Source organism: Malaclemys terrapin, chromosome 2, assembly GCF_027887155.1.
Source record: "Malaclemys terrapin pileata isolate rMalTer1 chromosome 2, rMalTer1.hap1, whole genome shotgun sequence".
NCBI classification, from domain to species: domain Eukaryota; kingdom Metazoa; phylum Chordata; order Testudines; family Emydidae; genus Malaclemys; species Malaclemys terrapin.
The window spans coordinates 206,872,489-206,887,534 of record NC_071506.1 but is presented as its reverse complement, the minus strand read 5'-3'; the positions used below and the strand labels follow the sequence as shown (position 1 = coordinate 206,887,534).

Here is a 15,046-nt window from a genome sequence, read left to right as displayed (position 1 = left end):
CAAGGGACCCTGGAGGGGGAGTACAGATGCAGTGCCCTGACACATGCTAATCCCTTTGGCAGTGCAGCAATTGTTGCCAACCAGGCAGGTGTTCAGTTCTGCATTCTAAGGCGGAATGTTGTCTCTTTTCCACTCAGCTGGAGGAAGGAGAGAAGGAAGCAGCCCTAGGAAGGGGAAGCACTAGGAGGTAGACAGAATACTGGGGTGGATGGACCTTTGGTCTGACCCAGTATGGCCATTCTTATGTTCTTATGAATTGTTGGTTTCCATTGTTTGCTGCAGCTACTCCCAGTGTGGAAGGAAGAGGAGTTGGCCTTGAGAGGGCTGCTCCCTCTTGAGAGTGAAGACATAGCCTTCCAGAAGCCCCCAGCCAAAGCTACCAGTGCCTCTTGTGACCAGAGGCCCTGCCACCACTCCTGGGGGTGGATGAGGGGATCAGAGATGGGTCTTTTGCCAGTAGGCCAGTCTATTGTAGTAAAACTTCCCTTATGATGAGGGAAGGAAATCCCAGTTTGCTATAAAAGGGTTCACTGAATATATCCCCTGTCTTCGTGCATGTGGAATATATAGTATGTGTTTATAGCCTGATAACATAAGGGAGAATCCTGCAAACCATACCATGTAATAGGTTTTTTTCAATCTTTAATGCCTCTGATCCTCACACTGGTCTGGGAAGCGGCTCTGAAAGGAAACGCTAGCAGCTGGAGAAGAAAGCATTCCATTAAAATCAATTGACTTCATTCTCTGAGCAAAGCTATATAGATTTATTTTATAGTCGTGTGAACAGCGGAGAGTTTGGCAGTAGTATGCTCAGAAGTATGCACTGTCTTCCTGTTTGGCCCTCCCTATCAATTCTGAAAGACACCCAGCTCTTGTTGTTTATAAACAAAGCAGTGACTTGAAATATTTCTCCAATGGGCTTTAGAAGAACATGATACATCTGAGGCCTTTGCATGACAGTGCAAGGAATAAGTAACCTCAACTAAATGGGTTATCATCAAGCACAGCAGACTTAAAGAACCAATGATACATTTGAGCAAACTTTAAGGAAAAACAACTTTATCAAAGCCTCATTAAACTGTCATGGTCCAGGCCTGCCATTATTTTTCCATCATTGCGTCTTTAAAACAAATGTTTCTATTGAAATGTAATCCTCTTCCTAGCAAACAAATACCGAGACCAGATTTTTCAGCTGATGTCAATCATTATAGCTCCACTGTAGCCAGGGGAGCAAACAAAGCTACACTGATTGACACCAGCTGAAACTCTGGCTCTGAGTGGAGAGGCCATTAAGGCAAAGCAACAGATATGAGACCATTTCAGTTATGCAATCAGATGACAAGAGTCAGCTAGGGTAACACAGTCCATTGCCAAAATAGATCACATGATCCTTAAAGTGACTAAATCTGATTTTCTTAGGATTCAATGATCTTTTATACATCTACAGTTCCCAAAGAGCCCAGCCAATGGCCATATAAGCAAACTATATTTTAATGAATGAGTTAGTAAATAATCAGCACTTTCTCCAAAATAAAGCTTCCCGGTGGGATTTTTCAGAAGCACCTGGACTAGCCACTCCCATTGAAATCAATTTACTTTAGGCCAACTCTGAGTTCTTCTGAAAATCCCACTCTTATCCTTTATAGATCAGTCTATTTCTTTCTAATTCGCACGAGGATGTCCTATTATCAGAGGGCTCAACCTTGCCAATGTCACAGTAGTACTTTACTCTGCAAGTAGACTCAATTTTAAAAGTCAAAGTCAGGCAAAAAGAACTGGCCCTACTCTTTGGAACAACATGTTCATCAGCATGGAACTGATTCTGATCTCGATTACAGTGGATTCTGATTTCACTGAATGAAAGCTCAGTCCGTCTTTCCTGACTCCAAACTCCCAGAGTAAGGAGTGCAGGATTGGGCCATGAATTGGCAGGAGGAAAAGATTCGATTAGTTCATGGATAGCTTGATAGAATCAGCAATAATGGAAAGGGAATTGCAGGAAAAGTATCTACAGCAACAATTTAATGAGGCTTATGTAACCTACTTTATGGTTTGCAAAGTTGGAGTGTCGCACTGGTTCTTTATTAAATCACATAAGCCATCCTAATATGTTTCTGATGTAAAAAAATATATCTATAAATCATGCCTTAGTAAGAACAATGCAGCTGCTATGGAGTTGGAAATAGCTTTTAGCCAATTAAAATGCAGCATAGATCTAACGTGCTCTAATGCATTACCAGGCCACGATGACTTTATTTGCAAATAGTTTATCTATTTGTGTATATATATAATGTATATATTTGCAAATAGATAAACTATTTATATATATTCCTGATGCCAAACAGAATAACCTGGCCTACACGTCAGCAGTAGGAGCCCTGCTGTTACACAATCATGAACTGACACACATACGGCAATTTATTCTTGCATCTCTTGTCAAACCACTTGCCAATGGCAACCCCTGACAAGGCTGCACAGTTCTCCAGTTTGCCGCCATCTGGCTGGGTGGTGATCTCAGTCTCCCAGTTCCGGTAGCGGATGCTGCTGCCTGTCATGTCCACCCATTTGCCCTCAGCTGCCAGGTCATTGATGCCGAGCCAGACATCTGCTTCTGACCCAATGCTCTTCCTCATGTACTCATATAGCGCGTCGTTTTCATCCCCGTTCTGGGGGGTGCTGAGGGTGCCGCCTTGGGAGATGCAGTCTTCACTGGCCTCGTGATATGTCTTGGTGTCGGAAAACGCAAGAAAGCACTTGAGGTGAATTTTAGTGCCCTTCAAACACACTAAGAAATGACAAAAAGACAAAGTACAAACAGAAAAAGAACATGTTGTAAAGACAGTGCCTGAGAGGGGTCATCAATAGCAAATGTTACAGTCGAATTCAAAATTTCATTCTGAAACCCTGTATAGGAATTGGGTAGTAGTGTATCACTGACAGCCCCCGGTGGTCAGCGGGTGGGGTCGAACCTGGGACCTCTGGAGCTAAATGCATGAGTTTCTACTGCATGAGCTAAAAACCACATGGCTCTTAGCTAAGGCTGTAGCAGACTCATTAATCTCTAGATCAGGAGTTCTCAAACTGGGGGTCAGGATCCCTCAGGGGGTCGTGAAGTTATTACATGGGGGGTCATGAGCTGCCAACCTCTACCCCAAACTCCACTTCACCTCCAGCATTTATAATGGTGTTAAATATATAAAAAGTGTTCTTAATTTATAAGGTGGGGGGTCACACTCAGAGGCTTGCTATGTGAAAGGGGTCACCAGTACAAAAGTTTGAGAACCACTGCTTTAGATGGCCTAGGTACCATTAGAGGGTGCTACACCAAGTAGGCGTGGGCTACAGTAGCTCTTTAAATAATTTGGAAGCCCTGTAATGGGCCACTCTGTCTTACACACACTGCTGCTCTGACAGGGTATAGATGTCGCAAGGCCTTGTATGGTTGTATATAATTAGTAAACATGGTTATGTGGAACCCGCTGTGTCCATGTGCCTTCCAAATTCGCATAGAAAGCAAGAACTCAAATCCCCATTTCCCTTTGTTTTAAGTTGCTCCTAAACTTTCCCAAACAAATTCCTCATGGGCTGAACTTTTTCATGCTTGCTCTTGACCCAACATTGCAGAGTTCTGGAAAACTTGTGCATATTTGATGCAGCTGTTTGAGTTATGCAAGCATGAAAGAGACTCCCTTTTTCACAGGTTTTGATCAGAAATGTTGCACATGCATAACTTAAGCTCTTCAGAAAAATTTCCTCCTTGCCCCATTGCTAAGAACTTTTAAGCTTTCTACTCTCTCACAATGATATAGTTGTTAGTAGAAATTACACATTTTTAAAGTTTTAAGCACTGAAAGCCTCTGGGCACCTTATAAAAAAAACCCTAATAGGAGCCATATATGAATATTCAAACTGTATTTTAAAGTCCCATTGAACCTGGACTTGTGTCTGAAACCTAAATCTAACCCATATTCTTTTTCAAAGAAGATAATTAGATATGGGACAAAACTATCCTCTTTAAGCCACACTGCGGGTCTCAAGTCTATTGCATGTTCTGCCAACGCACCTTCCACTGATGTCGGTGGCAGTTCTTCACATGATATTAGTGTGGAATACTTAGATTGTAAACACTTTGGAACAGGGACCATCTTTTGCTATGTGTCTGTACATGGCCTAGCACACCAGGATTCTGATCCCTGATTTGGGTCCCTAGGCAATAATAATACAAACAATAATAATAGAATATGCTATAGTGACCTGATTGCAACGAGGGTCAGACAAAAGGGGATGGCTGGCTGCACAGCAAAGAGAAAACTGTGGGAAATATTAAAGTACAGGTGTGACGGGTTCAGTCACAGAGACTCCCTTGGAACTGTCACCTGATGTGATGAAACTACCTGTGAGCCTGTTTTCTTTGCCAACTTGAGACTCCAGGGCCCTGTCTTGTTGAGCCAGACACGTTAGCCTGCTGCAACACAGACCCAGGGTCTGAAACACACACCCAAAGCTGCAAACTTAACTGAAAACAACTCAGCAAGTACTCCTGTCTCCAGCACCCAGACACCCAGCTCCCAATGGGATCCAAACCCCAAATAAATCTGTTTTATTCTGTATGAAGCTTATACAGGGTAAACTCATAAATTGTCCACCCTCTATAACACCAATAGATATGCACAGCTGTTTGCTCCCCCAGGTATTAATCATTTACTCTGGGTTAATTAATAAACAAAAGTGATTTAATAAGTATAAAAAGTAGGATTTAAGTGGTTTTAAGTAATAACAGACAGAACGAAGTAAGTTACCAAGCAAAATAAAACAAAACACACAAGTTTAAGCCTAATACATTAAGACCCTGAATAAAGGTAAATCTCAGCCTCAGAGATGTTCCAATAAGCTTCTTTCACAGACTAGACTTCTTCCTAGTCTGGGCCCAATCCTTTCCCCTGGTACAGTACTTGTTAGTTTCAACTCAGGTGGTAACTAGGGGATTTCTCATGACTGACAGCCCCCTTTGTTTTGTTCCACCCCCTTTTATAGCTTTGGCACAAGGCAGGAATCTTTTGTCTCTCTCGATTCCCCACCCCTCCTTCTAAAATGGAAAAGCTCCAGGTTTAAGATGGATTCCAGTTCAGGTGACATGATCACATGTCACAGTAAGACCTCCTTCTTCATTACCTAGTAGCTGAAAGACACATACATAGGAAGGCTTGCAGGTAAACAAATCCATTCACAGTTCATTGATTCTTAATGGCTTCCACTTAACATGTTTACATCAATAATACAAGTTTATATCTTATTCTCCTAACTCCAGACATAGAAATAATACATGCAGACAAATAGGATGAACACACTCAGTAGATCATACACTTTATAATGATACCTTAGAAGAGACCTTTTGCATGAAGCATATTCTAGTTACATCATATTCATACTTATAAACATATTTCCATAAACATATGGAGTAAAACATCACAACCGGATCCCCTATACTCTATCCCTCTGACCGATGAAGGAAAAATGACCATCTGATTTAGCTTTCTGTGTTGTTGTAGCCGTGTTGGTCCCTGGATATTAGAGAGATAAGATGGGGGAGGTAATATCTTTTATTGGACCAACTTCTGTCGGTGAGAGACACAAGCTTTCGAGCTACACAGATCTGAAGAAGAGCTCTGTGAAGTTCAAAAGCTTGTCTCTCTCACCAACAGAAGTTGATCCAATAAACCATATTACCTCACCCATCTTGTCCATCTGATTTAGTGCCACTGTAAAATTCTCAATATTTCTAATGAGAGGTTCCAGCATATAAAGAATTATTGAGCCATATATTGTACAATTAATGCAATTAAAAGTCTGAGCAGCTGCATCTGTCTGGAAATGTTGTGAAAATACCACACATAGCATTAATCTAATTATGAATGCATCATTAATGATGGAATTCTAGCCCAAATACACCAGGACCTCTCTTAACACCCTTGTCATCATGTACAGAGAGATAGTAACCACATTTTAATTAGCACCAATCTCAAAGCAATAACTGTGTATTCATCAATGAGCTCTTTACCTGTCTGAAGTGCTTGCTTTTCTTTCAGTAAAGCCACCTCCTGAGAGATGTTGTCAATCAAAGCCTTAAGATCTTCAATCATTTTGAGGCTCACACCATCTGTGGAACAAATCAAGAGATGAACACAAACATCTCATGTACATCTAATGAATGCAATTGAGGTTATTAGTGTAACCAGAGCTCCTTCTCTCTCCTCCTTCAAAAGACACTTAAAAGACACTGGTTCCGCAATGCATTCTATTGCAGGATGACCACCCGCCACTGCATTTGTATTATAGTGGCCTATACACTTGTGCTCGTACAGCATTTGCCCATTGGGGCATGGAATGTGTTACTACTCTGGGACAGTAAAGGGGCAGTGTGTGGAACTATGGATCCAATCCAAAGCCCACTGAAGTCAATAAGAGTCCTTCCATTGATTTCAATGAGCTTTGGATGAATTTCCTGGATCAATAATACAAACAGAAGGGAATTGTCGAAGAAGTCCTTAACAGAGTTCTTCTGGTCTGTCCATACACTTTAAAGAATTTAAAGGATTAATATGTTCTCAGACGCTTCTGAGCAAGTGTTCTCAGCATGACAGCATGTTCTAATGGTGAAATGCTTCTCAAGTATGTCTCTGTTAGCAGAGCATATCAAGCTTCGGTATCCTTGGTGGAGTTGCTTAGAACTGCCTGGATGGGTTCCTCCTGCTTAGAAAACACTGGTTCCTGTGTGTGTGGTTGAGTTGAATCTATTACTAAAACTCATGTATTCTGTTATGTGTTTCACTCTTCAGACTCTTAAAGACTGTTTACTCCATACACTACAATTCTAATAGGGGAATAGCAAGGTCATACGGAAGTTTGAGTGAGAAACAATGGTTACACATGTAGTTAAAGAAACGGTAGAATCCACAAAGTTTGCCGATGAGTGAGAATGAACAAAACTTTCAGGTAGTGAATTCCACACAGCAAAGATTCTTAGGGGAAGAATGGATTTTGGAAACAGTCATTGTGTTCAATAGGGTCCCTGAAATAGTCTTATCTATGCTCAAGGATCCATTTTTCTCCCATTGTTGATGGAGTACTGGACGCTCACCAGAGGCCATCAGCACTGTTCTCTTGGCTTCCATTCTAGGTGGACAGTACAGAAGAATATGAAGCACTAAGTCCCACTGCACCCCCGCTTCTGGAGTCGAGTGCAATTTCCCTGCAGCACTCCTAGCCTCTGCTGGCTTGGAAGCTCAGGACACAAACATGGGAGATTTGGCATGCTCACAGGGCTGGCCCAGTTTATTCTTTTTATTATTGCCTGATGTTTTCCGTTTAAAATATGCATGGTCAGCACAAGATCAAACAACATCTCATTGCAACTAATGGCAACTCAAGCAAAACATATTCAGATGGCGTAAATCAACATAGTTGTATTGAAATTAGCGGCGCCATGGTGATTAACACCAGCTGAGGCTCTAGCCCAGAATTTCTATTTTGGAGAACGTATCTCTTACAATCTTTACAGACAGACTAGCCTGACGGTTTTTAAACTTGTTTCTCCTGTTACTCCATATTCAACCACTTTTCTATTGAAAATCACCTCAGAGAAAACTTTGAACCGGTTCCCAAAGTTTTCCTAGGAGCCCTGGGCAAGGTTAGATCCTCTCTCTCTCTTTCTCCTTCCCCACGACCACCCCTCGGCCAACTAGTTTAGTTTATCTAATGATCCCTATCTACATACTTCCTGAGCCCCTCCAAACTCCTGAACCCTCCCTCCCCCTCCAAATCTTGTGCTCTTGCTTTTTTCCCATAGGGACAATGGCTTAGTTCATTTTCTTGAAGTGGGGTGTGAAGAACTTTTTGAGAGAGAGGCAAGTCAGAGAGATGAGTTTTGCATTTAGTCCTGAAGAGACTGAGGCCTATAATGGCAGTTGTCTCTTGCGAGCCTGGTCTGTAGCTTTGGTCCAGCTCCTGGGAGAGTCTCCCTTGTCTCCCATGATCATGCGTCGCCCCACACCCCGTTGGATGACACTTCCGTTGCTCCAGTGGAGCGCAGTTCTCATGATAGGCCAGGGTCATGCTGGGAGAGAGGTCTCACTAGTAGCTAGGGCTAGTCCCATAGAGCGCTTTGAATGTCATGCCAAAGACCATGAACTGGACTCCATATTCAGTAGGAAGCCTGGGTCATTGTGTCTTCACTGCTGTTTTTAGACTGTGAGCTAGATTAAAGCTAGCTGGAGTATGCCGCCCCAAGCTGCAAATTTCACCTTCAGCTGCCATGTGGACGTACCCAGAGAAGGGGAATTTTCTAGTAGTGTTGGCTCTGCAGGAGCTGGCCTGACAGAGAGGTTGGAGGGAGCAAGAAGCTACGGGGTCTCCACAGGGATGGCCCCTGTCTTCAGTGGCCCCCTAGCGATCCATGAGTTTCATGGATTTTAAGACCAGAAGGGTCTGTGACGAACAGCTGGTCTGATCTCTGGTCCAGATGGGTACTGACCCTCACTGTTAACAATGGGAAGTCTGTTTTTGGGGACCAGATCATTTGGTCCATCTGTGGGGATTACATACCTCACTCTCACCAAAGAAGTGATCCAGTGGAGACTCCATGAGGTTTCCCTCCTGATTTTCTGTACCCTATGTGGGGTTTTCTGGGGGTGGGGGTGATCTAGCCTTTAGGAGTGATAAGATTATAAAACAATATTTAGTTCTTCTTTGGTACTCTCCTACCACTCTATTGAAGCCATTTCCCATGTAATTAAATGTGCCATTATCACTAATGTCACCAATCTATGGCTTAGTTAGAGTAATTGCAACTGCTGTAACCAGCTACTAATTGGTACTCTGGTTACTCTCATTAAGAAATAATTGAGCTTTTATCCCTTTGATGTTGCAGCAAACAGGACAATAAGGGGGTGGTATTCACTGTATCTACACAGCTGCTCCCAAGAAACTATTTCTATACCTGTCCTGCCATAAGTGTGGTGTTGTTTTTATGGGGGAACCTGATGTGGTAAAAGCAAATGTGACAATCTACGCAGGCAGACCATAGGCCAGGTCTATCCCGGAAATGCCGGCTATGGTGAATTGATTAAGTAAGCAGAGTTACTACCTGAGAGCAGTTGGAAAGCAACATTGAAAGCCCTATAAAAGACGAGCAGTGAAGATTATCATGTGTCATGAATAGGAAACAAAAGCATCAAGAGGAGTGTATTGAGCTGCTTTAATCATTGCTCAATTAACTTTAATGGGTTCCATTAACGCTGAAGCATTAGTTATTATTTTGGTACCTTTGAGGAAAACACACCGTGGGAAACTTCCCATTAATACAGCTGCTTCTGTAAGGGAGCCTCTCTAGCAATGTAAGGGCTAGTAGCCTTAACCCAACATACGACCACGAAAAGAGGAAGGATGGTTTTATGGCTAAAGCACAGGAGTTCTGGCGTCTAATCCTGGCTCTGCCACAAACACTATGTGTGGTTCTTGGGGAAGTTACTTGTCTTAACCCCTCTATGCCTCACTTCCTCCATCTGCACAGGGTGACAGCAATTCTCCCTCAGAGGGTGTTGTGAGGCTTAGGGCTCGTCTGCACAGGGCATAATTCCCGAATCAAGCCCTGTGTGAGGACTTAAGCTGAAATAAAAGTGTTAGAGTTATACACAGCTGATATTCTACCGTCCATGATTTTTTATGACCCTGGATGGCAGTACTTGCAGAGAGAGCAGAAAAGGCAGTGGAATTCTTTGCACATGGGATGTGTTCACATTATAGTTGAAAGATGCTTATCATAAACACCCAGCTGTTGTAGCAAGGTACTACATGACTTCCCTGACCACTGTGGATAGCAATATTTTCTGAGAACTTTTCTAGCCAGACTCGTCTATAACCCACTCCTCATTGAGCCACAGCACGGTCATATAATGTGGTTTGAACAGTTCTCACAGAAAATAATCTCCACACTGATCAGGGAAGCCATGCTAAAACCCTTAAACTGAGTTTTTGCCATTGAAATACAGCCGATGAAAAGTATCTTCTAAAGCTAGCAAATGTAAATTCTGGTGGCTAGCATTCTCCTGGTGGGAACTGCTTACAGCTCAATTTGTGACTGACATGCCTCAACATGTTTGAAGATCTGCTTCACAGAAGTGCTTGCTAGCCACATCTCTTGAGCTGTGATTTTTTCAAAGCTGCCTAGAGGATTTGGACACCCAGTTCCCATTAATTTTATTGGGAATTAGGCATCCAAATCCCTAGAATCTATTTTAGTAGGTGCTTCTATTACCCCATCACTGTAGTGTTTGAGTGCATCATGAACTTTAATGCCATTATCCTCACAACACCCTAGTGAGGGAGGGAAATACCATTATCTCCATTTCATAGATGGTGAATTCAGGCCCAGGGAAAGTAAGGCTTTGTCTACACCAGGGGTGGGCAAACTATGGCCCACGGGCCAGATCCGGCCCTGTCAGGGCTTTGGATACAGCCCACAGGATTGCCACTCCTGTGGCGCCATAGGTCCCGCGCCACTCCCAGAAGCGGCCGGCACCATGTCCCTGCGGCTCCTGGGAGAGGGGGGCCAGAGGGCTCCACGCACTGCCCTCGCCTGTGGGTACCTCCCTCGAAGCTCCCATTGGCCAGGAACGGGGAACTGTGGCCAATGGGAGCTTTGGGGGAGGTACCCACAGGCGAGGGCAGCACGCGGAGCCCTCTGCCCCCCTCCTCCCCCAAGAGCCACAGGGACATGGTGCTGGCTGCTTCCTGGAGCGGCGCAGGGCCAGGGCCAGGGCAGGCAAACAGGGAGCCTGCCCTGGCCACGGTGCACACTGCTGTCACCCTGGAGCCACTCCCTGGAGCCCGGAGCCCGCACCCTGAACCCTCCTACACCCTGCATCCTAACCCCCTGCCCTGAGCCCCCTGCCACACCCCAACCCCCTGCCCTAAGCCCCCTGCCTGCACCTCAAACCCCTGCTGCACCCCAACCCCCTGCCCTGAGTCCCCTGCTACACCTCACATCCCTTCTGCACCCCAACCCCCTGCCCTGAGCCCCCTCCCGCACTGCAGGGCCGCCCAGAGGGGGAGGCAAGTGGGCCAATTTGCCCCAGGCCCCGCAGGGACCCCCATGAGAGTTTTTCGGGGCCCCTGGATCGGGGTCCTTCACTCGCTCCGGGGGCCCTGGAAAACTCTCGTGGGGCCTGGGCCGCCGGAGCTTCTTCCGCTTTGGGTCTTCGGCAGCAATTTGGTGGCGGGAGGTTCTTCCGCCCCGGGACCCGCCGCCAAAGTGCCGGTCTTCGGCGGCAATTTGGCAGCGGGGGCCCCCTGCCACCTGAATCCTCTGGGCAGCCCTGCCACACTGTGGACCCCTCCTCTGCCCCAACCCCTTGCCCTCAGCCCCTTCCTGCACACCGCACCCACACCCCAGCCCTACATTCATGGCCCTGCATGCAATTTCCCCACCCTCGGGCCAAAAAGTTTGTCCACCCCAGGTCTACACTAAAAACACTACATCACTGATGCAGTGGTGCCACTGTAGCGCATCTGGTGAAGACGCTCTATGCCAATGAGAGAGAGCTCTCCCATTGGCATAATTTCTCCACCTCCCACGAGAGGCGGTAGCTATGTCAGAGGGAGAAGCTCTGTCCACACCAGTGCTTAGGTCATTGTAACTTACGTCACTCAGGGTGTGGATTATTCACACCCCTGAGCAACATAACTTATACCGAAGTAAGTGATAGTGTAGACAAGGGCTAAGGGTATGTCTCCACCGCAATGCGGGGTGTGGTTGAAGCTCAGGTAGGTATAGCCGCACAACCTTTAACCTAGCTACCACAGCTTGAAGGGGTTTCCGTCATATACAGGGTTCACAGTTTGGTTCAATGGCTCTCAGCACCCCCACTGTACAAATTGTTCCAGCACCCCCTGAGTATAGACAGGGCCGGCTCCAGGCACCTGCTTGGCAAGCAGGTGCTTGGGGCAGCCACTCCGGAGAGGGGCGGCAGGTCCAGCTATTCGGCGGCAATTCGGCGAACGGTCCCTCACTCCTGCTCGGAGCGAAGGACCTCCCGCCGAATTGCCGCCGCAGATTGCGGCTTTTTTTTTTTTTTTGGCTGCTTGGGGTGGCAAAAACCCTGGAGCCGGTCCTGAGTATAGAGGTGATTGGTCATGAATTTACACCTCATTGTTTCAGTTTCGTAACTTTTTTCCTCCCCTTTCTTTATTGAAATCATTGAAAATGAAAAAAATCTTTGACCGAAAACTGCTAGAGGCCAAAAAAAAGTTTTGGAGTTTTTGGAGGAAAGCAGACATTTTCAATGAAAAATTTCATTCCATTGAAGAAAATTGTGATGGAAAATTTTTAACCAACCCTACTGAAGAGCCCAGTTGTCAGCAAACAGTTACAAAGAGAAAAATCCATTGCTATAACGAGTGAAGCAAAATTCCTTTGAGAAACACAAATGCACCTACTGGTACAAGTTGGGGGGACAGGAGGGGATGCAACACATACACATGCCCTGCACCAGTGGAGGTGAGAGAGTGTTTTGGACCCTTACTGCGATATTTTTTAAAAAATAAACATGATTAGGGACTTCACTGAAAGGCCAAGCACAAGGAAAAGCTCATTCAAATACAAACTTCTGAGGAAAAATAACCAAACTGGGAAGAGGCTACAGAAAATGACTGGCCAAGTAAATGGTTTGTTTAAACATCTTCTTCTTTCATGTTTGCTCCAAGATGAAAATCCCATGTTTAAAACGAATTCAAATATCTGTAGCAACAGTCTGACACATCTGTGAAACTGTCTTCCCCAAAGTATTTCACCACAAATTCTAAGGGCTGGAGTGAGCTCACAGTAGTCATCAGATACTCACCCCAGTTGTTCTTCAATTATTTGTATTGTGCAGAAACAGGGACTGGTGAGTAAACCCCAGTGCATTTATTTTTCTATACACTATCTGCTAATGATTACTCTTTACTAGATGTAGCTGAAGTACAACTTAATATACACTTGAGGCAAATGTTTTAAAATAGGATTTGGAGACCACTGCTGGTATTTGTTACTAAAGTTATATAATCATAGACATTCTGTACTTCCTCTGTTTCTTGGAGTAAATATTCTGTCTACTCTGCCTCTGAATTTACATCAACTCTTTTCCTTCTGTCATTTTATTTTCCTCTTAAAATGGAATGGGGGAGATTAAGGATCATTAAAATGAGATTTTTATGCAGGAAAAAATGGTAGAAACATAGAGATAATATATATAGTATGTTGCTATCTGAATTTTAGAACAAATGGTTCACTATGGGGACAGCTTGTAGAATTTAATAGAAGACAATAACTTTGGGAAGATTTTTTTTTTAACTAAGCAATAGAATTTAAATTTCCTTGCTATAGAATTCTGCAGGATGCGTCAAAAATCTTGTAGGAAAAAAAAAGCTGATGCTCTATTAAAGTCTATATGTTTTTAGAATGATTTTGATAAAATGCTGTTAAATACAGGCCCACCAAATGAACCTTCCCAGCTCCCTACCTTTCTTGGAGCTCGCTGGCTTTTGCTTGAATGTGGAAGCTTGCTGGACTGTAACCTGCACAAGGCAAAAGAGGTATAGAAGCAAGCAGGCGCCTCGAAACTCCATTCTGCTGCTGCTCCTGACCGAGTAGATTTGGAGTGGCGTTGATCTGCCCTGAGCCAGCCTTCTTAACACAGGCTTTAATCAAAAATGTCTGTCCAAGAAATCCTTCCAAACTCGCTCACAGCATTCCAGGGACAAGAGGGAGAAAGAATTCCACTGAGAGCTGGGACAAATGCAGTATCCTGGGCTTAGAGAAAGTTCAGAGAATTCCAGTGGACAAAGGAAAAAAGGGATGATTCTTTTATTTCTTAGGATTTTTTTTTTTTAAGCACGTCAGATTGTGAGGCAAATTAACCCTGGTTAGTGATTTAAAAATATAGATGTTTATTGTGTCCTGAATGATTTCCTGTGGATTTCAGTAAAGCTCTAAGGGATCGATCCTGTGTTCCTTATACATCCCAAACTCCCATTGGAATCACTGGGAGTTCGGGATGCAAAATGAGTGTAAATTTGGCTTCTAAGGCTATAGCTGGGACCCCCAGATTGTCCCCTCCCAGAAGGATACCCCACAGGGTTCCTTTCATCAGGAAAACATCAGGAGGGTCTCATCATGGTATTTCCCCCAAATTGTTTGGCATGGGCTGCCCCTTGACTGCAACAAAGTGAGATTCCCTGATACTAGAAGCCAGGGCCATTCACACGGAAGCCCCATGCCTCCATGTTGTCCATCTGCCCCCTTTCAGCTCTCTAACTCTCCACCATGGCTTTCTCTGCAGGCAGCAACCCTCTGTTGCCATGAGAAGTGGGAGTTAGAGGAGAAGAGTGGAGAACAAGTATTGTTCCGTCTCCTCAGTGCCTAGGGAACCATCTCCCAAGTTAATATAGTTGGACCAGCTTCTGAGGGGTGGGATTCCCCAGGGGGTTGAGGTGAGGAACAATGTGTTTCCATCATCCTTTCCTCTCCCGATTCCACCCCCTCACATGTGCTGGCTCACTATGTCCAGGAAGAATGGGAGATAATGCCATGAAGGGGCCTGGTCCCTTTCCCCCTTCATTTGGGCCAGAGGAGCCTGCAGCAGCACAAGGCCTGATCTGGCTCTAGAGCATTTAGTACAATTTTCAACATAGTTTTGTATTGGTAAATGATAAAATCATAGAAATGTAGCTCTGGAATGGACCTCAATAGGTTATATGTTCCAGTCCCCTGCACTGAGTCAGGCTTCCCCCTATCCACAAGGCTTGTCAAAGGAGGACATTAGATTTCTTCAGCCAGTTTCTCAAGTATTCTAGGATGTATTTCATCAGGCCCTGCCAACTTGAAGAAAACTAACTTGTTTAAGTAATTCTTAACTTGTTGTTTCCCTATTTTAGCTTCAGATCTTGTCCCATTTATACCACTGTTCACTATGTTAGTTGTCTGATCACTGCTAACTTTTTTTGGTAAAAA

General features: G+C 44.5%; 1 protein-coding gene across 1 annotated transcript; it reads right to left on the bottom strand.

The window, feature by feature from the left end:
- Window positions 1–750: 750 nt before the first annotated feature.
- CLEC3B (C-type lectin domain family 3 member B) lies at window positions 751–13,840 on the bottom strand. Its single transcript, XM_054017792.1, has 3 exons — window positions 13,557–13,840; window positions 6,059–6,157; window positions 751–2,785 (listed from the first exon to the last, which is right to left on the bottom strand). The coding sequence occupies exons 1-3, from the start codon at window positions 13,660–13,662 to the stop codon at window positions 2,385–2,387; spliced, it is 606 nt and encodes a 201-aa protein (XP_053873767.1). The 5' UTR covers window positions 13,663–13,840; the 3' UTR covers window positions 751–2,384.
- Between the last annotated feature and the right edge of the window lie 1,206 nt (window positions 13,841–15,046).

Coding starts and splice junctions, on each gene's coding strand:
- CLEC3B (XM_054017792.1), bottom strand. CDS start 13,662: ATGGAGTTTCGAGGCGCCTGCTTGCTTCTATACCTCTTTTGCCTTGTG. Junction 6,158..13,556: donor GCCAGCGAGCTCCAAGAAAG/GTAGGGAGCTGG, acceptor TTTGTTCCACAG/ATGGTGTGAGCCTCAAAATG. Junction 2,786..6,058: donor AAAGCAAGCACTTCAGACAG/GTAAAGAGCTCA, acceptor GTCATTTCTTAG/TGTGTTTGAAGGGCACTAAA.